Raw genomic sequence first — 23,906 nt, forward strand, 5'->3', positions numbered from 1 at the left:
TGGTTTTTATGGCTCACTGTGAGTTGTTGGTCACATTTGCCGCATGTGGTTATGCTTTTTATTTTTACAGTAATGCAGTTTGATGCAGCCTGATAGCTGGAAGCCTGCCAGGGCTTTACACGGTGTGGTTCTTTATATCAGAGCATCACTTGTAGGAAGTTTCGTTTTCACGACGACTTAAATTGACTCGAAGCGTCAGAGCGAATGTTTAATTATAAAAATTACATTGAGAAATAGGGGCACGGTGGCTTAGTGGTTAGCACATTCACCTCACACCTCCAGGGTCGGGGTTCGGGGTGCCTCAGGGGTTTCCTCCGGGTACTCCGGTTTCCTCCCCCGGTCCAAAGACATGCATGGTAGGTTGATTGGCATCTCTGGAAAATTGTCCATAGTGTGTGAGTGCGTGAGTGAATGAGAGTGTGTGTCTGCCCTGCGATGGGTTGGCACTCCATCCAGGGTGTATCCTGCCTTGATGCCCGATGACGCCTGAGATAGGCACAGGCTGCCCGTGACCCGAGGTAGTTCGGATAAGCGGTAGAAAATGAATGAATGAATGAACATTGAGAAATAGAAGCTAAACATGTGACAGGCAAGTGTTGCATCATAACATACATCCCCCAATCATGTCCTAGTATGCGAATGCAGTTCATAAGTGTTTTTTAGAAGGTATTACATTGTGTTATCAGCTATAATACAACCTTACGTCAACTCGACATCAAATTGGACAAATCACTCAGCTGTCATTGTGTAGCTCCAGAAACATGACCCCAGGGAAGTGTTCTCCAAGTCCCTGCTGTTTTTATAGATGTACACGGTAGGTGTACTGTGTTTACCTAAGTGCAACCTGGTTTTTCAGTTCTGCTCTGATTTCTGTCACTAATTTGAAGCACACCTTATTTGTGTATGTGTCTTTGCACACACAGGGCCTACCTGGACGTGAAAGAGTTAAAAGACATCCTCAGAGTGGACGGCTCTACACACCTGAACATCTTCTTTGCCAATTCCACTAACGAGGACCTAGCTGGAGTAGCCACCTGGCCGTGGGACAAGGAGGCCCTGACCCATCTTGGTAATAAAATGTGTTTTAATTTACGCTGGATGAAGAACAAATAAGCTCCTGCTTTGCTCTGTTCCTGATGTAGTGTATAGCTGCCACTATTATTGATGTAACTACATCTCAGAGGTTCTGTTTCATTTCATACAGACCCCCTGAAGAGTTTATTGTTTAAGTTGTACTTTTAAGGTTACACGAATGAATCAATTCATCATCTGATTTTGTGTAAATGAGCCGTAGGTGCCAGCGCTTTGTTTGAACTTTTCACTCCTTTTTGACTTTCCAGAAAAAGAAAGAAAAAAAAAAAAAAAACACAGATTGGCAAAATCATTTTAATTAATTCCAGCTTCCTTACTTCATGCTTTCACTCACTCTTGCAGGAGGCATCGTGTTAAATCCGTCTTTCTATGGCACGTTTGGACACACTCACACCATGATCCATGAAATCGGACACAGCCTGGGCTTGTACCATGTCTTCAGGGGCATTTCAGAGATCGAGTCCTGCAACGATGCCTGTTTAGAGATGGAGCCTTCGCTGGAAACAGGGGACTTGTGCGCCGACACGAACCCCACACCAAAGTACAAGCACTGTCGAGACCCCGAGCCTGGAAATGAGACCTGTGGCTGCAGCAACTTTATCCACACACCTTTCAATAATTATATGAGTTATGCAGGTATAACTACACACTCACATACAAACGCACAAATAATTAGTGCTCACATATAACTGGGTGTGTAATGTTATGCTATAGCATCGCTACTGTATATTTAGCCCAACTTTTATTGTACAACTTACGTTTAATAATCTTTTACCAAACAATACAAATAATAAGCCTCCACTGGAATTTTTGGTTATAATATGTATTATAGTTCTTACGCATCGAATAATTATGTATATTATTAAAAATATACTTATATTTATATAATGCTGGAGTGGCTTATATTTATATAATGGCTTAGTGGTTAGCACGTTCGCCTCACACCTCCAGGGTCGGGGTTCGATTCCTGCCTCCACCTTGTGTGTGTGGAGTTTGCATGTTCTCCCCGTGCCTCGGGGGTTTCCTCCGGGTACTCCGGTTTCCTCCCCTGGTCCAAAGACATGCATGGTAGGTCGATTGGCATCTCTGGAAAATTGTCCGTAGTGTGCGATTGCGTGAGTGAATGAGAGTGTGTGTGTGTGCCCTGCGATGGGTTGGCACTCCGTCCAGGGTGTATCCTGCCTTGATGCCCGATGACGCCTGAGATAGGCACAGGCTCCCCGTGACCCGAGGTAGTTCAGATAAGCGGTAGAAAATGAATGAATGAATATATTATTGTGAAACGTCAACAAAACAAATTAGTTCCTTTTCTTGTTTACTTTATAATAGCGGTAAGAAATTTGTCGCAATTGTTAAAAATAAGTGCCGACACTGGAGACTCCTTCCATACATTTCCTCTATAAATGTATTTTTACAGAAATCATTGCCATATCCATGATTGTGCACTTTTGTTTGGTAAATATCGTGATTTTTCACTTACTACAGAAACAGTATTGTATTAAAAAAAGAGCATTCATATACAGTGGTGTAAAAAAGTCTTGGCCCCCTTCCTGATTTTTTATTTTTTTGCACATTTGTCACACTTTAATGTTTCAGATCATCAAACAAATTTAAATATTAGTCAAAGATAACACAAAGATAACGTAAACACAACATGCAGTTTTTAAATGAAGGTTTTTATTATTAAGGGAAAACAGAATCCAAACCCACATGGCACTGTGTGAGAAAGTGTTTGCCCCCCCGTTAAAACATAACTGTAGTTTATCACACCTGAGTTTCATTTCTTTAGCCACACCCACTCCTGATTACTGCCACACCTGTTCATAATCAAGAAATCACTTAAATAAGACCTGACTGACAAAGTGAAGTAGACCGAAAGATCCGCAAAAAGCTACACGTCGTGCCGAGATCCAAAGAAATTCAGGAAGTAATTGAAATCTATTAGTCTGGAAAAGGTTATAAAGCCATTTCTAAAGCTTTGGGACTCCAGCGAACCCAAAGTGAGAGCCATTATTCACACATGGTGAAAACATGGAACCTTCCCGGGAGTCGCCGGCCGACCAAATTTTCTCCAAGAGTGCAGCAATGACTCATCCAAGATGTCACAAAAGACCCCACAATAAAATACAAGCTCAAATGCAGGCCACACTTGCCTCAGTTAAGGTCAGTGTTCATGACTTCACTATAAGAAAGAGACTGGGCAAAAATGGCCTGCATGGCAGTGTTCCAAGACGAAAACCGCTGACGAGGAAAAAGAACCTAAAGGCTTGTCTCAGTTTTGCCAGAAAACAACCTGATGAACCCCAAGACTTTTGGGAGAATATTCTGTGGACTGATGAGACAAAAGTTGAACTTTTTGGAAGGTGTGTGTCCCATTACGTCTGGTGTAAAAATAACACTGCATTTCAGAAAAAGATCATCATACAGTACATACAGTAAATTATGGTGGTGGTAGTGTGATGGTCTGTTTTGCTGCTTCAGGACCTGGAAGACTTGCTGTGATAAATGGAACCATGAATTCTGTCGTCTACCAAAAAAATCCTGAAGGACAAAGTGCGGCCATCTGTTCGTGACCTCAAGTTGAAGTGAAATCGGGTTCTGCAGCAGGACAATGATACGAAACACACCAGCAAGTCCACCTCTGAATGGCTGAAGAAAAACAAAACGTAGACTTTGGAGTAGCCGAGTCAAAGTCCTGACCTGAATCCTATTGAGATGCTGTGGTATGACCCTAAAAAGGTGGTTCATGCTGGAAAACCCTCCAATGTGGCTGAATTACAACAATCCTGCAAAGATGACTGGACCAAAATTCCTCCACAGCCTCAGCTGTAACAGACTCATTGCAAGTTATCCCAAACGCTTGATTGCAGTTCTTCCTGCTAAGGGTGACCCAACCAGTTATTAGGTTTAGGGGCAAACACTTTTTCACACAGGGCCATGTAGGTTTGGATTTTTTCCCCCTTAATAATAAAAACCTTCATTTATAAACTGCACGTTGTTTACTTGAGTTCTCTTTAACTAATATTTAAATTTGTTTAATGATCTGAAACATTAAAGTGTGACAAACTGTAAGTTGTGGTTATATTTGGTTCTAGAAATCTTCTGACCGATCTAAAGTTTTGAGAATTAACTAGAAATACAAGATGAAATTCTGCACATTTGCCTCACGAAATTATTACATTCCAGTTATTCCTGTACTGTCTATAAGTCACCCAACATATTTCTTTTTTTCTGCTACTACAGATGACACTTGCACGGATTCGTTTACTGAAAACCAAGTGGCTCGCATGCACTGCTACTTGGACCTGGTTTATCAGACATGGCAGCCCAACTATAAGCCCCCTCCTGTCCCCATGGCACCCCGTGTGGTGGAACAACGTCAGGACTCGGTCGCTGTGGAGTGGTTCCCTCCAATCACGGGCCACTTCTATGACAGGTGAACTGAGGTTGCTGAGAGAGGCCTCGGGGACGTTCTGTCTATTTCTGGTTTGAGTTATACTGTATTTTTAGTGATGGTGAAACACATATGGATATGACGTGCTCTTGAGGATCAGGTGTGTTGTCATTCGATATGTCTGAAGCGCCCCCGGGGGAGGGCACATGTCCTTTCATGCCCTGTTGATCGTGGAGGAAATTGGAAATTTCAGTTTGTTTCTGAGTGGAGACCTTTTTATTTTTTTCCCTATTTGGCTATTTTTCCAACAGCCCACATGTGTTATCGATTAAAAGCTATTTATGATCAAGTGATTAATTTACTGTCATTACAGGACCTCCCAAAAACATCCCACTGACCCAGACACGGCATTTTCTTCACTTTCATTAGATGATTCAGTCCTGTGGAACTTCGTTGAGTCACTCAGTTATTTTGCTATGTTTGTACTGTATTGATATTCCAGCACAGAGAGTCTATCAGGGAAATTCATTAGCATTTATTATCAACACATACATAAGGATGAGTTTAGGGTAACGTTACATGTGACAGGTGTAACTCACTGACACAAGCTTTGGGGAAGCCCCTCAGGAACATGTCGAGGCATGCCGTGAGTCCGTTGCTTAATCTGTGCACTGTGTGTTTGTGTATTTGTGTTTGTGTGTGTCGGTGTGTGTGAGAAAGAGACAGTCTAAGCCTGAGATCTGCCCGGCTGCCAAGTGCAGAGAAGTTATGCTGATCCAGTTCAGACACTTTCAGTGACTCATAAAAGTGAAATTAGAGAATTCTGAATATCTGAACATTCACAACATCCCATGTGAGAAAAAGACGTTTACCTTAGGATTACCATTCACATCCTGAACTATCAATGAACAAAGGCCAGGATAGAAGCTGCTTAATAACAATAATAAAATAACAATAATAATAATAATAATAATAATAATAATAATAATAATAATAATAAATCTCATAAAAAGCTCCAACACTGATACCACAGGATATAAGATCTGACTTAACCCTAGTTTACATTGTCAAATTATTTTACATTGAAAGTAATTCACAATTCATGATGAAAACAAAGAACTAGAGCATCCTGTAGTAGACAAGCTATAAAACATTGTGTGGCATTTAAAGTATCTTTACTAGAGCGGGTCAGGACACAGGAATTAAAAATGAGCACTTCACATCTGCGAGCACTGAGCACAGAGATCACGACACACATTTTTAATGCCTGTTCTCCGTCTCCGGCTGATATATCTCAGAACGCTGGTCGTCCTCATGCTTTATTTCAGATGCGGTTTAAACATCTTAAACATAAGTCTGACATGAGGAGGTCACACTGTACTTACCAGAACCGAAGGATGATTCTTTCATGATGCCGGTGATTGATTAACGCTAATTAGTTTATTCGTTCTGGTGCCGACGATTTCAAAAAGAAAAAAGTCTAAAACATGCCTTGCATGCATAATAAGATTTCTTTTGGACTGCATCTAAGTTGGGTCTCCTTCCTGTCTGTTGATTTCCTAGAGAAGTGGGATCAGTGTGTGATAAATGTGCCGAAGGCCGAGTCTTTCTCCAGTATGCCTCTAACTCCTGGTCTCCGCGTCCCTGCTTGCCTTCAGGACACTGGAGCCCACGGGAAGCTGAAGGTAAGACCGAGGAGCTCTAAGGATTTTATTTTCACACTTACTATTAATATCATAAAATGATGATGTTTGATTCCTTGATTGATTGATTTATTTTCTGATCACAGGTATATATTAATGCGCTCTTTAATGCGCTTTAAGAGTTTGTATAGTGTCTCGTTTTATGTGGGTCATGTTATGCCTCTGTGTTTGTAAGAGTTTTCCGACACAGTACAGAGGAGTTTATAGTTTGTTCGTTTCCAAGTCCACGACAAAATGAGAGACTAGGACGAGAGAACTGTAATTACGATAGCTGCTATAGTGTAGCACGAAACCACACCCAATTCGCTTTAAATATAAATACAGATACTATCTAACGCAGTAAACGGATACAGGTAATGTTATAGCATTACATTTCAAATAGTTTATTAGAGCCTGCTTAACACACTCCTGATGAACTGTGTTCCGAATAGACTATACGGAGCATTTGGCAGAACCGCTTTCTCTGTAACCTAGCTCGTCTTCCTGAGAGCCTGATGCATTGTGGGCTTTATGAATATGTCATCAATGCACTATGAAGCCAGACGTCTCTTCAACCTCATACCCGTCACCCTCCTGCTCGCCTTCTCAATACGCCTCTGATCCTCCACTCCAGCTAGACCAAGGGCTGTATGAAAAGATGAAATCAGCAACCTACCTAAAGTAGGCTGCTTTCTCCCTACTCCTCTCTCTCTCTCTCTCTCTCTCTCTCTCTCTTTTTCTCTCTCTCTTGCTATGTGTTACTTCCCTCGCTCTCCGAAACAACTGTGTAGAGAACAGTTTGGGCAAGGAGGTGGAATTTGGTTTTTATAAATAGTCTGCACAGCTGTGCTGCTGAAGAACTCTTTGACAGCTGCTTTATTAATTATTGTTTGCGAGCACGGCTGGCATAAAAACAGTGATGCGTCAGTTTGTCAGGATCGCGTCTGGGAGGAATGTTCTTACTCTGCAGATCAGCGTGTGTGTGAGTGTGAGAGATTTGGACCCAACGCGAAGGGTATACGTGCAGAATCCTGTGCTGCCTCTTTAAATACGGGGGGCCTCCGACTATTGAAAGATTTCACGTTTAAACAGAGGGGGGCACCTTTAAGTAGAGAAACACATTTCCCTGCTATTACTCAGAACCCTACAATCAGAGAAGCACATTTTCTCGCCATTACTCTTGAAACCTGGCCTTGGGGTATATTTGGTCATTAGGTGAGATATTAAGACCCATCGTGATTCGTATCACGTCAAGAGAAAGTGTGTTATCTGGTAAGAGATATGCGATGATAATTAACCCTGATTGATGGATGTGGGTCAGGACAGATTGTTAGCTTCCTGGGTTTTCCATGCAATTAGATCATTTCCTCAAACGATCCATAGATGGAGATAGACTGCAATTCTCTTTCGGACCCTCAGCTCTTTCGGGCCTGTGTTCTTGTTCATAACAGTGTCATGCAGAAACATGTCCAGACTTGCCACTGTAGCTGTGCATAAATGCTTCCCTGTTTTCTGTCTTGGAACAGTTTCCTGCAAATGGTGGGCTCCCCCTTTAGAGCGCCCCTCTTACGCGCGTGTGTGAGCATGTGTGTGTGTTTGTCCTCGTTCGCGAACCCTGAAACCCCTCATGCAGCTGCTTGGAACTGTTTTTGTTTGTGCCTTGTATTTCTTGGCCAGTGACAACTTTGCAACATGCCACCTTCCCACAAATGCCCTCCTCTTCTGCCACACAGCCCCGTGCTGAGCTGGCATGGGGTGGTACAGACGCAATCCTCTTAGCGCCCTGCTTCACCTGTTAGCCATGTCCTCATACCACCTCACCGCCTTCCCACCCTTGGACCATCGTGGTCAACAGGGAGCAGTCCTCACATAAATCTTTACAGCTGGGAATATTGTGGCTGAGTAAAAGTAAAAAAAAAAGTGGTAGAGTACGAGTGTGGGAATTATGTAGAGAAAAAAAAAAAACCTGTGGATTCTGGAAACCATGCCGAAACCAGCCAGGGTAGTTAAGGCCACTGCAAAGTGCATGTGGTTTGCGACATCCACATGAGACGAAGTGAGACTAGCTCTGATTCAAAGCAGGGGACTGTTGCTGGGGAGACTGGACTATAGGAGACTTCCACGAAAAACATATGGAAAGGGGGTTCCTTAAAAAAAAAAAGAGGCCGGCTCATGGAATCTGTATCCAGACGTTGTATTAATCACCCGGGCCGCTTTGAACGTCCGAGAACAAGGCGGCTAGTAATGTGTGCCATGCTTACACGTGGCTCAAATAACAGACTGCAGATTTACATTTGAAACCTCACACTTTCTTCTGTGCAATTCAGTATTGTTATGGTTTGGGGAAAAATCCATGCTACCAGCGCTAGGAAATGCCTTTGTAGCATTGAACAGATTAAAAATGTTGAAGTTGTGCTTCAATAAAATCAAAATTGTTTTGCTTTATTGTAAACGTAGAGTACATATAAATATCCTTCATAACACATTCATAAGCATTTTATAAAGGTTTATTAAATGTTCATAGAAAAAAGCTGCCCTTGAAATGCTTTACTTTTATTAACATCCAGAAAGCATCTGTAGGGGCTTCGTAAACGATGAAGTCTTAGACGCTGCTCGTAGGGTTTCATAACCATGTTATGAACACATAACCTATTACCACTTACATGAATATCATTCACTGACAAATCTGTCATCAAGTTTATTAAACAAATGAAGCTGGTGTATGTATGGTGCACGCATGGTGCTTCATAACAGTGTTATAAACACATAGTCGATTACTGCTTTCAGTGTGCGTAAATAAGCTGAAGTAGCGTGTATTATAAGGCTGCTATATGATTGTTTTAAATTCTACTGGACTTATAGTTCAGTAAAGAAACATCAGTTCCATGCTGCTGTATGTATTAGAAGAATATATTTAAAAAATGTAAAAAGACAAACAGACATCACAAGTTATAACACTTTATGAACGTCAATGACAAGTTAATGTCTCGCTGATAAAAGAAATGAAATTTCAATTAAGAGAAATAAAGGATAATTGAAACCTCATTATATAAACAAAGTCACCTAAAGACGTTTAGAATGTTTTATAAATACTTCAGGGTGCTCTATTAAACACTTGTGAATGAGTTATAATGCATTACAGATTTCAGCAAAGGAAAATACTTATATCTGCGATCAAACAAACAGTACGTTGTGTTATACTGTACTGAGCTCCCAAGGCCCAATGTAGGAACCTTTCAAATCAAGTGTCACCTAAAAATCCAAGTTGTTTAGAATTCAGCCCCTGAAACAGCACTTACTCTTGCCTTCCAAAAACGTCAACTATGAAAGTAGTTGTATAAATAAATTGATTTGACGACTCTGGGCATGAGGGTCAGACCGAGACAGTAAGTCAGTGTACCAGCTGTTACATCAGCACCAGGTTGGTCTACGGGTTCTAGGAAAACGAGAGGCCACCAGCTCTCCCCGAGTGCAGCGTACGTGCTCTAGAGCACTCTTCATCCCCTCATTATTTAGCGATTCAAATAGAATTCAGCCGCCGCTTCTCCTCGCATCGTCCCGTTCCCACATGATACAGGGAGGTCAGTGTGAACAGACGAAAGGCTCAACCTTCAACTCGCTGCAATTAAGTTGGATGCCATCCAATTGCGGTTCCCCCCGACTTTTTTCCCCTTCTCCTACAACGAGAACTTTCCTAGACAAGCTTGTGGCCCCACGGGATTAGCTAATCAAGTGAAAATGCGAGGCACTGATTCATGGAGGAATTCTCAGGTCACCTGGAAAATAGGGCCTACTGATGCAAAAGCAAGTGAACCTCAACGAGAAACGCCTCAAGGACTCCGCGATTAGTCCACTTTGGAGCAATTCACATAATAAATGATGCTCATTCGTCTTATGAAATGACTACCTACCAATTACGGTTATTACAGTATTATGTTTGTAAATACTTAAATAGGAAAATACACCTTCACACACACACACAAACACACACACACACACACACACACACACACACACACTCGGTAATGCTTGGATTCTTGGTTGTAGTTTTGTAGTGTCCATGATTATTATTATTATTATTATTATTATTATTATTATTATTATTAGTCTAGAAAAGTTAGCTCTTCACTGGCCACACACACGCTTAAAATAATAAAAGTGTTGATGGTGCGGTCTGGAAAGCCGATTCAGTGCGCAGTTGATTAAACACTGGAATTTTGTGTGCTACCCAGAAATGAGGTTAGCAAATGGGTTTTGTCGTTGCCAGCTTGGATTTGCACAAAGGAAAAGCATCAGCGTCTACCGTTCTCGCCCTTCTCCCTTGCGCCATTTGATGAATGCTAGTGGACGTCACTCCAAATATGGCTGGACTGTTGCATATGAGGTGTAGCCGGAGCCTTGAGATGAGACACCCACATCACTGGGCAGCCCTGCTTTCCTAGCTTTCTGCTGATGGAAGCACATTATGGTGGGAAAGTGCAACTGAAAAAAAAAGAGAGGGAAAAAAAAAAACAAAGCAAGCTTGTTATTAGAGCATTATGCGACCTTGTGCATAAAATAAACCTTTTAGCCACAGAGAGTTGGTGTGCCGCCAATTTGTGGCAGGTGATTTGAGTTCCTCTATTTTCACGGCACGTACTAGCCATTATATCCCCATTGGTTACGCTCAAGCTAAATTAATGCTGATAATCCTAACGCTAATCCTAATTCCACACGTACATGTAAAACATTGCGCACGCTACATTTCAGCCTATCCATTTTAATTACTGACATAACCAAACTTCAAAAGCGAACACTTCAGCATCTCGTACAGTATATTGCCTTTTAAACGACTTATGTTTGAGGAATTCGATCCGTTGACTAAAGCAGTTTTGGGACATTACAGGTTCGTACACCACATATTTCTCCAGGAATAGAATCTGTTTGATAAGCAGAATATTTTGAATAACAATGGCCCGGATCCCGCAGTCGGAATTGCAGAGTTATTATTCTTTGTCTGAAATGTGATTAAGTAAAACCAACCCAATATCCCTCGCTGAATAAGAGAAAATATTTGTTGGCGGACTTCAGCCAAATTCCACTCTGCACACGATCAAAGGCATTACACCATTTTTCCGGATCATCAAAACACACATATGCTCCCACAGCTATGCTTTGACGAACTGATACGCACACGTTTACAGCCTACGAAATTCCCCTGGACTCATGTGATTTGGATCCTTTCTTAAAGCCTAAAATAGCAGCTGATAAATGAGTCCTGTTTGCTTATTAAGTTTTTAGAAAGAAGACCAGCTACAGAGGAGATTCAACAACGCTAATGCTTATGCCTGAGAACTGGCTAGCAATAAGCAGTAGCTTTACCTCCTCATAGCTCCAGATTCAATCCTGAGTTTGTATTTTTTTGTTTGTGCTGAGATTTGCACATTCTGCTTGTCACCGCATAGGTTTCCTCTTTGTTCTCCAGGTTCCCCTGACCTCCTAAAACATGCAGTATTTGGACTGGCTATGCTAAATTGCCCCTTGGCATGAATGTGTGTGTGCATGGTGAATATTCAGAGTATATTCCTAGCTTGTTCCAGGTTTCCAGTATCCGTTTTCAGCCTGACCAGGAAAAAGCTGTTCAGTCAATCCTGTCTACCACTAGGATTCACAAGTTAGTTATCCTACTAGTTAGGGCTTTTCCGAAACTCTGTGTCGTACAGTATATAGACAGTACTTTTCCTTTAAGAGACACAAACTTCTTTAGGCTGTTAATCGAAATTGTCATACATAACTGGTTATGTTTTTGTCCCTCAGGTCCACCAGACGTGGAGCAAGCATGTGAGCCAAGTGTTCGTACTTGGAGCCCACACAATGGCATGGAGGTGGGCCTGGTACCGCCACCGTGCCCACTGCAGGGCTGCATGCTCCAGCTGGAATTTGCATACCCGGTCATTCCTGAGTTGCTCACAGTCTGGGTGACATTTTGTTCTTCAGAGGAGATGGCTCTTCCCGCCATCCACAACATTATATTGCTTTGTGTAGGCGGGCATAACCTCTCTCTGGGACCCAGCGATGTGTTCTGTGACACGCCTCTGACCATCAAGCTGGACGTAAACGAGAAGGTGTACGGCGTGCAGTTCTTCACCATGGAACAGCACCTGGAAATTGATGCCACTTTGCTCACATCTAAGCCCAGCTGCCCTCTGTGCCAGGATTGTGAGGAGCTGCATTACAGACTCCTGCGGCAGCCGGCATTCAGTCACTCTCCCAAAGGCATCGAGCTCGGTGACGCGGCACGCAGATACGTGGACAGGTAAGAAGTTCTTCATTAAGTTCCCCAAAAGCAATATAGCCACTTACTGTACATTAAGCCACTTAACACTTACATTACAGGCTCTCAAAAGGAGTTTGCACAGTGAACCATTTAAAGGGTCATGAACATAACTATAAACTTGCAGGACAGAGTTTTACTAAAATAAATTTGGAGGCGCGTCTCAAATACTCATGATCCTGACTTTGCACTTCAGTCCTTTTCCTTCTGCAGTTATTGGCTTGAGTAAAGAGCAGGATTAAATTCAACATCACTGTCTGACAGCTTAATACACCCACAACATGTCATCCTCCATTTTATGTTTTGGCTGTAAATACACTTAAAATAAATAATCTATAAAATGCCATTCAAGGCCAATATTAAATTCATTACTGTGACAGCATAAATTAATTACTAGCGTCATCCCTTTAAAACCACAGAGGAGATTGGCAGAGACAGCATCTTAATCAGAGACATTACTTATCTCCAGACATAAGACAGTTTTTTTTTTTTGGTAATGTTGGGGATGTTTGTAATTAACATTCAATGAGCATCTTAAGTCCATATTTTCTATTCCTGATTTTTCTTGTGTGCATTTTTAAGTGAAGCTGAACGGACCTCGCAGAGAATTTACCTGTAAGAAGTCTGTATACAACCGGACTCTGAATACACACAGCATTAATGTAAACATAACATTTTCTTGGATGTCTCGAACATTCATCATTGCGCAGTCCAACAGGGAAATAAAAACCTTTGTTACTATTTTTAGTACCTTGAGATAGATAGTTTTAAGTGATTGTACCTTCTTTATATTCCTATTAGCAATAGAATCTACAGTATTTTATACCTGGTATCATTTTCTGAAGTCATGTTTTCATCTGAGGTCTTAGATGTAAACTTTTGACTCATTGCTCAGTGTTGACTGTTTCAAGATGTCAGTGATAATTGGCTGTTATGAACGCTGCTGTATTCCGGCTCTTCTCTGTTGCCAAAAAACAGGATTTTAGCACAGATTTTTATTGACTTTGGATTAAAGATTTGGCTCGGTTTGTGGTGCTCCTGAACTTCATGCTGTCCCGACAAAAATGCCTTCACACATCTTCACCTTTTCTTCTAAACATAGGTGCGTTATTAGCCGACCCTCATTTAATCCTCTTACTAACGCAAACCACATTTCCAGGGTGGGAGATTCTGGTGGTTGCAGTATCTGGGGTGTCTCTGGATCCTCGGATTATACTTTCCACCCTCCTTTCTAGGAACTGTCAGAAAATATTTCCACCACTTGGAACTCATTATAGATATGGGTGGCTGGGCCTAGCGTGGTGAGGATGAGAGGGACTCTTACTGGGTGAAGCCCAACCAGGTTTAACCCATGTTACATAATAGATATCCAAAATAATTCCTGCTTTTGCAAGAGACCCAGCAGTGCCATGGAAACTTTAGTTGTTCCTCCTTCACTGTCTTGAATTTGATGCTGATACATTGAAGGAAACCCTGTAGCAGCCATTACTCTTCCTCTTCCTCTGGACGTTCACAGCTTTATGGTAGATCACGGATGGCTGAAGAGTTGACGTGAAATGTTGAATTTGTTTGCAACTGGGAACATCAATTCCTCTGCGGTTTTGGGAATATGATGAGTAATTTAGCAGTGACCTGTTGAGGTCCTTTGAAATCTGAACTGCTCTGTCATTGAGGTAATGATTCTATGTCAGTATCTGCGATGCTTGAAATCTAATTTCCATCCCTTTTTTTTTTTTGTAATCGGTCCAAGAAAGCCTTCATCCTTGACTTCGCTTACTAAAAACAGCTACAATATTGTTTTCATTCGAGAAGCCACACTGGATGAGATTACTTGAAACGGCTAGCGATTTTGTTGTTGTCCCGCTCCGTGGTGCAGATGTATAGCTCTGTCATTTTTTTTCCAGACCGGCATCGGATGTCTGAAGCCAATGGCTTGAAAAGTATTTTCTGTTTATCAAGTGCTATCACATTATCAATCATGCTTGATTTGTGTGATCCCGGAGGAGATTCTTCATGGTCAGAAGAAATGCCCAGCTTATAAGAAAGAAGTTTGCGTCTATAAGCATACACTTTACAAGCAAAGAACCGTATTTTCCATATGGAATAATCATAACAGGAAATGGCAAATCCATCTCCATTTCCACAACAGAGTTCTTTCCGCCTCTCAAACAATGTTAAGCATCCTTGCACTGCTCTCTCTCTCTCTCTCTCTCTCTCTCTCTCTCTCTTTCTCGTGTTCTCTTTTATTTGTCTCTCAAGCATTACTCCAACCTAAGCACAGTAAGTGCTCCATTTGCTTATGAGTCATAGACGCAAACACATCGCACCGTCACACCTAAAGCACTGCCAGTGTTTGAACGATGGGCTGCTATCACGGTTACGATGACATATTACCTCAGCTTATGCCATGTCATCAGTGTGTATTTATGCTTTAAGTGCATGGACTTGTCATTAGAGCCTGTGAAATGGCTTGGCTTAAGTGACATCATTTGACACATCATCGAGTCCTCCACTCCAGAGCTGCTGAGTGTGTGACAGAAAGCCGCCACTAATAGAATACAAATGAATCTGTATGGTGCGGCTGTTGAGCAGTAGATAAACGCCGTCTTGCTTAAAGATTTGAACTCCTTTTGAGCAGCCGGAGAACTCATGGACTGGAAAATTGGGATCTCCAATCAGGATCTTTAAAAGTTATCTTAAATGATACAGCATATGAACATGTTTTTTTTACTGTGCGCTGGTCTGATTGGCGGTTTCAGGCGACACCTAAAATCTAACACTTCGGAGTGGAGAAGGAAATAATAAAGTGTGAACTCCCTTGTGAGTTCTCCAGTCTCTTATAACTTAAAGTTCCAGCTTCTCCTCTGACTTTTACAGAGCTCTGCCAGTGGATACTCCTTTCTTAGATGGTATATTATCTTGATAGACAAGGTTCCTCCATTTGGAGAAACCGAAGAAACTTCTCACTCATCTGCATCTACCTTTTACTAATGTTCTTCCTGTAATGGAAGCTTTTGCGACAAGTGAAAAAATTTAGCTTACATATATATTTCTCCATGGGGGCACGGTGGCTTAGTGGTTAGCACGTTCGCCTCACACCTCCAGGGTCGGGGTTCGATTCCCGCCTCCGCCTTGTGTGTGTGGAGTTTGCATGTTCTCCCCGTGCCTCGGGGGTTTCTACCACTTACGAGACTCACACACTACGGACAATTTTCCAGAGATGCCAATCAACCTACCATGCATGTCTTTGGACATGCATGGTAGGTTGATTGGCATCTCTGGAAAATGCGATGGGTTGGCATCTCTGCCCTGCGATGGGTTGCCACTCTGTCCAGGGTGTATCCTGCCTTGATGCCCGATGACGCCTGAGATAGGCACAGGCTCCCCGTGACCCGAGGTAGTTCGGATAAGCGGTAGAAAATGAGTGAGTGAGTGAGATATATTTCTCCTGGACAATCTTTGGATTTTTTTCAAGTTTCCTTTCTTTAAATTTTAACCTTATTTTCTCCAGGTTTCTTTGATGGTTATTGCCACCAACGAGCCAGATTTTCCACATTGTGTTCTGACTAACACACAATATTCATATCACTTTTATATCCATCCTACGCATTATAGTCTCTTGATATGGCCTCGGTTTGACATCGGAATAAAGTATGACCTAGCGATCTCTGGATGAAAGGCAGGATGATTAAAAAGTTGTTCAACAGATTTCATTTTCCTGATATTTGTAAAAACCTTCAGGGTCAAGTGTTTTGACTTATTTTGCCGGATCAAATGGAGCAGCGCTTTAAAAAATCTATCACCTAGCCCTTACGCTATGAATGGACTATGAACACCTGGCTCTGTGTTCTCGTAATTAGCATTACTGCTAGGTAGAACCACATGCACAAAGCCTTTTTTTTTTACCCATCAACCCACTTTGAGGAGCGTCTTAGATCTTTTTGAGATGAAGTATTTGCAGGAGGTCAAATCCACTCTTCTAATAGAAGTTTAGCTGTGTGCAGGGAGGATCATAAAATTCAAAGCCTCACCCGATGTTTGGTTTAGAAAGCGCAGTAAATGTTCTTACTTGCTAATTGGTGCGAGCGGCTCTCATTGTACATAGATCTTGAGGTGTTAAAATGTGGGTCCACAGGAGGGTTTAAGTGTTTAACCAGTTCAACTACATGCAGTTCGATGCTTGAAAGTCTTGCGAATTAGCTGAATTGAAATAAGCCAAACCAGAGAAAACTAAACACTGGGCTATGGAAGTCTAAATTTTCCATGTTTAATATGACAATAGATTTCTTCCTGCTTTAAGCACCACGGCATAGTTAGCTTCTTCGGATACTATTTGAAAAATGTTTTTGTTTCCTGTCTGCCTACCATTTTTTTCTTTTCTTTTTTTTTCTTTTCTTTTCTTTTTATTAAATGGGCCAAGGATAGGATGCTTCCTCATCGTCCTGTTGTTCTTGGCAGCTAGTGAGAAGGAAACCTCATGCAGAGTGCGGTTCTAGTATGAGGAATGCTATGAAAATCCAGAGGTTTTCATACCACTCAGAGCACTGTAGAGTGAATGAGGTCCAGATACTTGGTTGGTCTCACCGAATTCTAATCTGGTATAGTATGCTTGCTTACAGAGGCTCAAAAAGGCAGCGTTAAGAGAGTATTGTAAAAGAGTGAGGTCTAGAGGTCTTCTCGGGTCTAAAGAAATGTACACGACCCGAAGTGACCCGGATCACTTTTTACCCGAACCCGACGTGCATATTTTATTATTTTTTTAGAAAGACCCGACCCGAGACAAACCCGAAAAAATTAGACCCGAGTCCGACCCGACCCTTTGGCAATTTTTTTTAACCCGACTGGACCTGAATGTTGCACACACCGATGCAGCCCTGCAAGCACCAGTCAGACAGAAAAGTAACCGCTAAAGCCGCCAGCAACACGATGTCGCAAGTGGTCTTGGCAAACAGAGGAGAGGTTGGGAAAGGACTCGAGTCGATGCACACACGCGAGATACAGATACTTCTCGGGTCAGTCCGGTAAAAACACATTCATTTTAAATTAACCGAGACCCGACGCCGCTACTATTATACCCGACCCGTGTCCGAGGCACACGTGAAACTTTTTGACCCGAACCCGCTCGGGTTTCAGGTCGGACCTCGGGTTATCAGATCTAAGTGGACCCGTGAAGACCTCTAGTGAGGTCCCAGAGCCGGATGGCCACAATGTGTGATGTGAAGATGGAAAGGAGCATGTTGCCATATGGGTGGTTTTTTTGGTTACCCTTGTCTTAAGTATTGCCAGGGTTTGGTCGTCCAACATGTCTTCCCTCCTGATTAAACTTGCCATTTGAGAAGAAGGTTCAGGTTTGCTCCAACTTAGAGTCAAAGCTATGCTTGGATTTGCCAAATGTAGTGTAGTGTAACTAGTGCAAGAAAGTAATGTTGCAGCTTGACCAATGCCCTAAACCATCATCTCAAACCACCAAGTTTCTATAATCGATACTGTGATAACTCTAATTATTCTACACTAGACCAGACGCTTATAAGGTCTAATCTCAGGACTATGACACTTTCAGAAAACTTTTTTGGATGATAAATAATTCTAGGGGGGGCACGGTGGCTTAGTGGTTAGCACATTTGCCTCACACCTCCAGGGTTGGGGGTTCGATTCCCGGCTCCGCCTTGTGTGTGTGGAGTTTGCATGTTCTCCCCGTGCCTCGGGGGTTTCCTCCGGGTACTCCGGTTTCCTCCCCCGGTCCAAAGACATGCATGGTAGGTTGATTGGCATCTCTGGAAAATTGTCCGTAGTGTGTGAGTGTGTGGGTGAATGAGAGTGTGTGTGTGTGTGTGCCCTGTGATGGGTTGGCACTACGTCCAGGGTGTATCCTGCCTTGATGCCCGATGACGCCTGAGATAGGCACAGGCTCCCCGTGACCCGAGGTAGTTCGGATAAGCGGTAGAAGATGAGTGAGTGAGAGAGTAATAATTCTAGAAGTCCTGAGACTGGGAAACTCTCTGTTCCAGGGTTCTACATCATACCTTTCAATGTTCCCCCAGAGGCACAACCAATGAACCTTATAAGGCTTTTTAACAGCTCTGATAGTCATTGTTGGAACCTTATGCAGGGAAACCTCATCTATTAACTTCACATTTACGTCATATTGGAATATGGGAGCCATTTTCACATTTTTAGAAAGAAAAAACAACAACAATTTGTTAAGAGTTTTTTTTAAGAGTAATGATTATCAATTTCAAAAATGAAATCTTTTCCAAGGTTCTACATAGTTCTACCTATAAGAATTGAAAGACTTATGGTTCTAAATGTAATATTTTGTCCTATGAGCTTAGATAACCAATGAAGCATCCTTGACCAAGGAACCGAACCTTCATCCATGGACTTCACAATTTGTTCTGAACTTTAGGAAATGGGGTACTAAAGGGCTCTTGGTGAAGAATGGTGAAGGGTTTAAGCTTGCTAAGAGTTTCCACATGGAAGTCCTTTCTCTTAGGCTTCTTCAAACGATCTTAACGTTTAAGATCGTTAACAACGATCGCTAACAACGATCTTTCCATGAAAGACAACTGGCATAACACTATAGGGTTCTTTTTCTATGATTGCACCTCACTCACTCTCACTCACTCATCTTCTACCGCTTATCCGAACTACCTCGGGTCACGGGGAGCCTGTGTCTATCTCAGGCGTCATCGGGCATCAAGGCAGGATACACCCTGGACGGAGTGCCAACCCATCGCAGGGCACACACACACACTCTCATTCACTCACGCAATCACACACTACGGACAATTTTCCAGAGATGCCAATCAACCTACCATGCATGTCTTTGGACCGGGGGAGGAAACCGGAGTACCCAGAGGAAACCCCCGAGGCACGGGGAGAACATGCAAACTCCACACACACAAGGAGGAGGCGGGAATCGAATCCCCAACCCTTGAGGTGTGAGGCGAACGTGCTAACCACTAAGCCACCGTGTCCCCTATGATTGCACCTGTTTATAGAAAACAACTTTTTCTTTGCATTCCCATCATCACGAAGGTGTGGCTAGTGAAGTCTAAAATCTGTTCAGCTTTATTGCTAATGATTCTGCAACTGGTGAGAGGTGTTCCGTTTAGTCATACGTTTATCATAAGTCGATGGTTTTAATGCTTTTTTGGTGTCAAATTATAATGCAAATTTGACCATTAGAATGGTGAAAATTCTACTAAAAACCCCGCAATAAGGTCAAGTGGCTGCATCTCAGTTGAATGATTAATCTAAAAAAAAATATATAAATCTCCAACCCTTATAGAGATATTACTAAATAACATTCACAGGCAGTTTTCTCTTGTTTTAATGGTTACCTTCTTAACAGCCGTCTTAAGATGTGTTATGTTAATTATGTCGAAGAAACAGTGTGTGGTTAAATATTCGATCATTTGCATGTATGTGTGTGTATTTTGGGAAGGCGAGGATAAGGTAAGGAACACGTCATTCTGCAATGATTAAACGAGCATCCTGCAATAAATCCATTGACACATTTGAATACAGCTCCCTGCTGTGCATGTGTGTGTGTGTGTGTGTGTGTGTGTGTATATATATATATATATATATATAGTTGTGTGTGTACTTGCATGAGAATGTCTTGTGAATTCTCATTTTTTTGTTCATTCTTGGTTGATTTTATGGGACTTTCACTGGTATGCGCTTTAGTGATTTTCGCTCCTCAGCCTCACATTTGGCTCGAGCACAAACGCAAACAGCCGCATAAAACTCCAGCCCTCACCATTCATCTCAAGTGCTAATTTGAATGATTTGTTTAGCCTCTTATTAAAAGTAACTGCTTCCCTGCCCATTAGAGCAGGCACCTTATAAATCTTGGCCTCGCCTGAACCTCCCGTGTTTGCAACAGCAGCCGCCGTGCCCGAGCGCTCCACTAATTTGGCCTCGCCGTTTTTGTTAATCAGCAGAGAGAAGGGCTTGTGTTCCCTCTGGGGAAACTGGCCAACGCAAGTGCAAATAATGAGGCCTTTGTATGTTTTTTTTTTTCTCCTTCCCTTCTCTCATTCATTCTTTTCTTACTAGCTGATGTGTGTGCGTGCGGCCGAACGAACGTGTTGTTTTATAGATGTGTGGACTGAAAGGCCTACGGAGTTGATGTTGGAGAAAGCCTTCTGTCTGTTTGTATTTTTGTGGATGGTTGGCATGCATGCATTTGTTTGTGCATATGTGTGTGTGGAGGAGGATCTGTTCAGAAATTAATACTACTCGATGGTCCGTATATGACCTGCTATTCAATCCCAGCATGTGCCTCTGTCAATATTTCTTCTCGCCACATCCACTCACACTCTCTCTCTGTTTCTCGTTCTCTTTCTCTCTCTCTCTCTCTCTCTCTCTCTCTCTGGCCTTCAGAATTGTTTACCTGTAGCTTTCCTTTCACTTGTTTGCAAGTCCAGTCTCGCAGACTATTGAAACACACACAAACAACTGACGTTCAGCTGTGCGGACTGGATGTTTTCTCTCCCGGTGCGTGTCTCGTTTTTTGGCCCACGTGGTGTTTATTGAGTTACTGTTTTGTGGAAACCCGGGCCATGACTGCACGCCAGCTATTTGTTTGTGTCTGAGTGAATGCAGTGGAACACTGAAAGAGACGTGCTTACTCGCACCAACATCAAAAATAAGCTGCCCACTTTGTTCGCTTCTCAGTGCAGTATCAGTTTCAATGTGGCACAGCTAAAGGGAGCAGAGGAAACCGTCTATAGGTGCGATGCCTGGTTCAGGCCATGTGGGTCGGACATGTCATGTCGGATAACTCGTTCCGGACGTACTGTATGTGCCATAATATATATCGAGGAAGATGAAGAAGTGACTAGGCAACATTTATTGTTTTATTCTGCCATCTAATTAATAGATTAGAGGAACTAGAGGAATAAAGATATTTACTAGGTCCATTTATATAAAATTCCTTAATTAACATACTGGAATAATTAACCATTATTGATTAGTTCATGGTTAGAAATAGGTTTTGTGTTGCTGTGCCACTTTTGACTAACACCACACTCTCAGAACAGATGAGACGCCTGATTAGAGTTTTTCACTCCATTCTTCTTTAAACATTCTGTGTTCATCACTTCACTAATCAGACTGAACTGAAATCAAATGTAGGAAAGTCTCTGAGTGCCACTGAGCTTCCTTAATTAAAATAATTAACATCGTTTGCATAAATGCATGTCATGGATGTTTTAAAAACCCGAGGTCGATGAAATACCGCCGGCGTTTTAACCATCGATCGGCTTTCGTTTTTGATCCGCTGAATTTCATTGCTGGGTCTGCAACCCGAACTCACTGCTAGTTGACACCCCCCTGGCATAGCAGATTTAATCAATGTGCTAAATCTTAGCCTTTGGCAGCTGAAATCTTTTTTTTTTTGTTCCTTAAAAGACTTGTTCAAATAGGCAATAGAGACTGTCAGTTATTTTATTGCTTAATAAAGTGCTTTATTATTCACTTTATTCATTCAAATAGTCACATTTTGCCGTAAAATGTTCCAGATGTTTTATCTTTTACATAATGCTTTGTAGTCTGTATTAGAATACATAACTGAAAAGTAAACGTATGCTAAATCAGAGGGTTTATTCATTTATTTTACGAGCATATAAAGGCCGTATAAGGGCCAAAAATGATTTGTTATACGTGCTATAATAGTTAATACCTAAAAAAAAAATATCTGGCAACTCTATGTAGGTAGCTTAAGAAATAAAGTACACGTCTAGACATCTAGACATTAGCAAAAGGCACTGATGGCACTAGAAGAGATACTCAGACTTGAACTAGACTTAATGTACTGATAACGTCTTCCCAAATGTAGAGGAGTAATAAACTCATTGGCCGGGTGAACTCCGATTCGTTTGGATATCGGCTGAGAGCGGGCGCTGAGGAAGGTGACTGAGTCCAAAGGAGGATGTCATTGCCTCATTTCGCTTTTCAGTCGTTTAAGTCTACAGAGCCCGAGATCTGTTTTAAGTGCAGCTCTTGGATCGATTCCATTCACTCCCTCCAAAGCTTGCATTTCGTATCAGCAAGCATAACTAAATGCAGATGAGCTTGGAGAGGCCCGAAGTCGAAATCCATATGCACGCTAATTGTAATGCCTGGTTGGAACCCACGAGTGATGGCTTGCGAAAGTGGAATCAAATTATGATGGTTTACAACAAAGCTGACCTAGGATTAAAGAATTACAGGCTCGTTTACTTCAGGCCTGTAATGGGATTTTGGGGTCATGAATTTTTAAGGTGGTTAAGAAGGCACTTGATCCAACCAGAACCGCAGCCAGGAAATAAAAGTTTGTGTTGAAAAATCTTCATTAAGATCACACGAGGCATAAGAAAATTTGTATCAGTACTAGCAGAGTCGGAATAAACATGTGTCTCTTTTTCTTAGCTACTACGTGTTAATGATTGGTTCATGAATGTTATCAGTACTTTGCTTTGCTCTGGAGTAAGCACTCCACCATTGTTTTTGTCTGAATTTAAGTTAACTCCACCTTTTTTTTTTTTTTTGGTGTTTAGGGACGTGGTGTATGGCGTGATGTACACCTACCAGGTTCAGACAATCTCCAGATGGGGAGACAGCGAACCGTCTCCTCCTCTATTGCACCATCTTGGAGCGCCATACTGTGGAGATGGGATCATCCAAAGGTGTGTTTATGCAACAGATCTTCAGTTTCATCATTACCATCAAGCAGTCCGTCCATCCAAACCTTAATGATGATCACATGCCTGCTGCTTTGTATTGATTCCTATTTTCTTTTGGACCCCCAGTTCCCAAGGAGAGCAGTGTGATGATAAGAACAGCGTAAATGGGGACGGCTGTTCGAGTCGGTGTAGGAAAGAGCCGTTCTTCAACTGCGTAGGTGAGTGAAAAAAAAACTAATGGAATCTATCTCAATAGTTCAACCCACTAGTCCTGAGGAGTGAGGTCTTTCCTCATGTCACCTCACAGAGAAGATTAACATGCTCAGAGGAGAGCACTAACCTCTATGATCTTAGCTTCCAGGTGCTAATTCACAAACAATGATTTGCTGAAATCATCACTCTGAAAGAAGAGCTGTTGTGTTGTCACTGCATATTTGAGCTACTCGTGGGTAAACATGCTTTCAGGAGACATATACTCACTCACTCACTCATCTTCTACCCCTTATCCGAACTACCTCGGGTCACGGGGAGCCTGTGCCTATCTCAGGCATCATCGGGCATCAAGGCAGGATACACCCTGGACGGAGTGCCAACCCATCGCAGGGCACACACACACACTCTCATTCACTCACGCAATCACACACTATGGACAATTTTCCAGAGATGCCAATCAACCTACCATGCATGTCTTTGGACCGATTGAGGAAACCGGTACCCGGAGGAAACCCCCGAGGCACGGGGTACCCGGAGTA

At 42.2% G+C, this 23,906-nt stretch overlaps 1 protein-coding gene across 2 annotated transcripts in view; it reads left to right on the forward strand.

The window, feature by feature from the left end:
• pappaa (pregnancy-associated plasma protein A, pappalysin 1a) overlaps positions 1-23,906 on the forward strand; it is an 88,840-nt gene that overhangs the window by 14,123 nt on the left and 50,811 nt on the right. For both annotated transcript variants that reach the window (XM_060863351.1, XM_060863352.1), the window contains exons 4-10: positions 924-1,069; positions 1,435-1,728; positions 4,336-4,528; positions 6,050-6,171; positions 11,965-12,463; positions 23,029-23,157; positions 23,281-23,372. In XM_060863351.1, coding sequence (XP_060719334.1) covers positions 924-1,069; positions 1,435-1,728; positions 4,336-4,528; positions 6,050-6,171; positions 11,965-12,463; positions 23,029-23,157; positions 23,281-23,372 — 1,475 coding nt within the window. The remainder of the gene's footprint in view (positions 1-923; positions 1,070-1,434; positions 1,729-4,335; positions 4,529-6,049; positions 6,172-11,964; positions 12,464-23,028; positions 23,158-23,280; positions 23,373-23,906) is intronic.

This window comes from Tachysurus vachellii, chromosome 26 (assembly GCF_030014155.1).
Source record: "Tachysurus vachellii isolate PV-2020 chromosome 26, HZAU_Pvac_v1, whole genome shotgun sequence".
In the NCBI taxonomy this organism is placed as follows: Eukaryota; Metazoa; Chordata; class Actinopteri; order Siluriformes; family Bagridae; genus Tachysurus; species Tachysurus vachellii.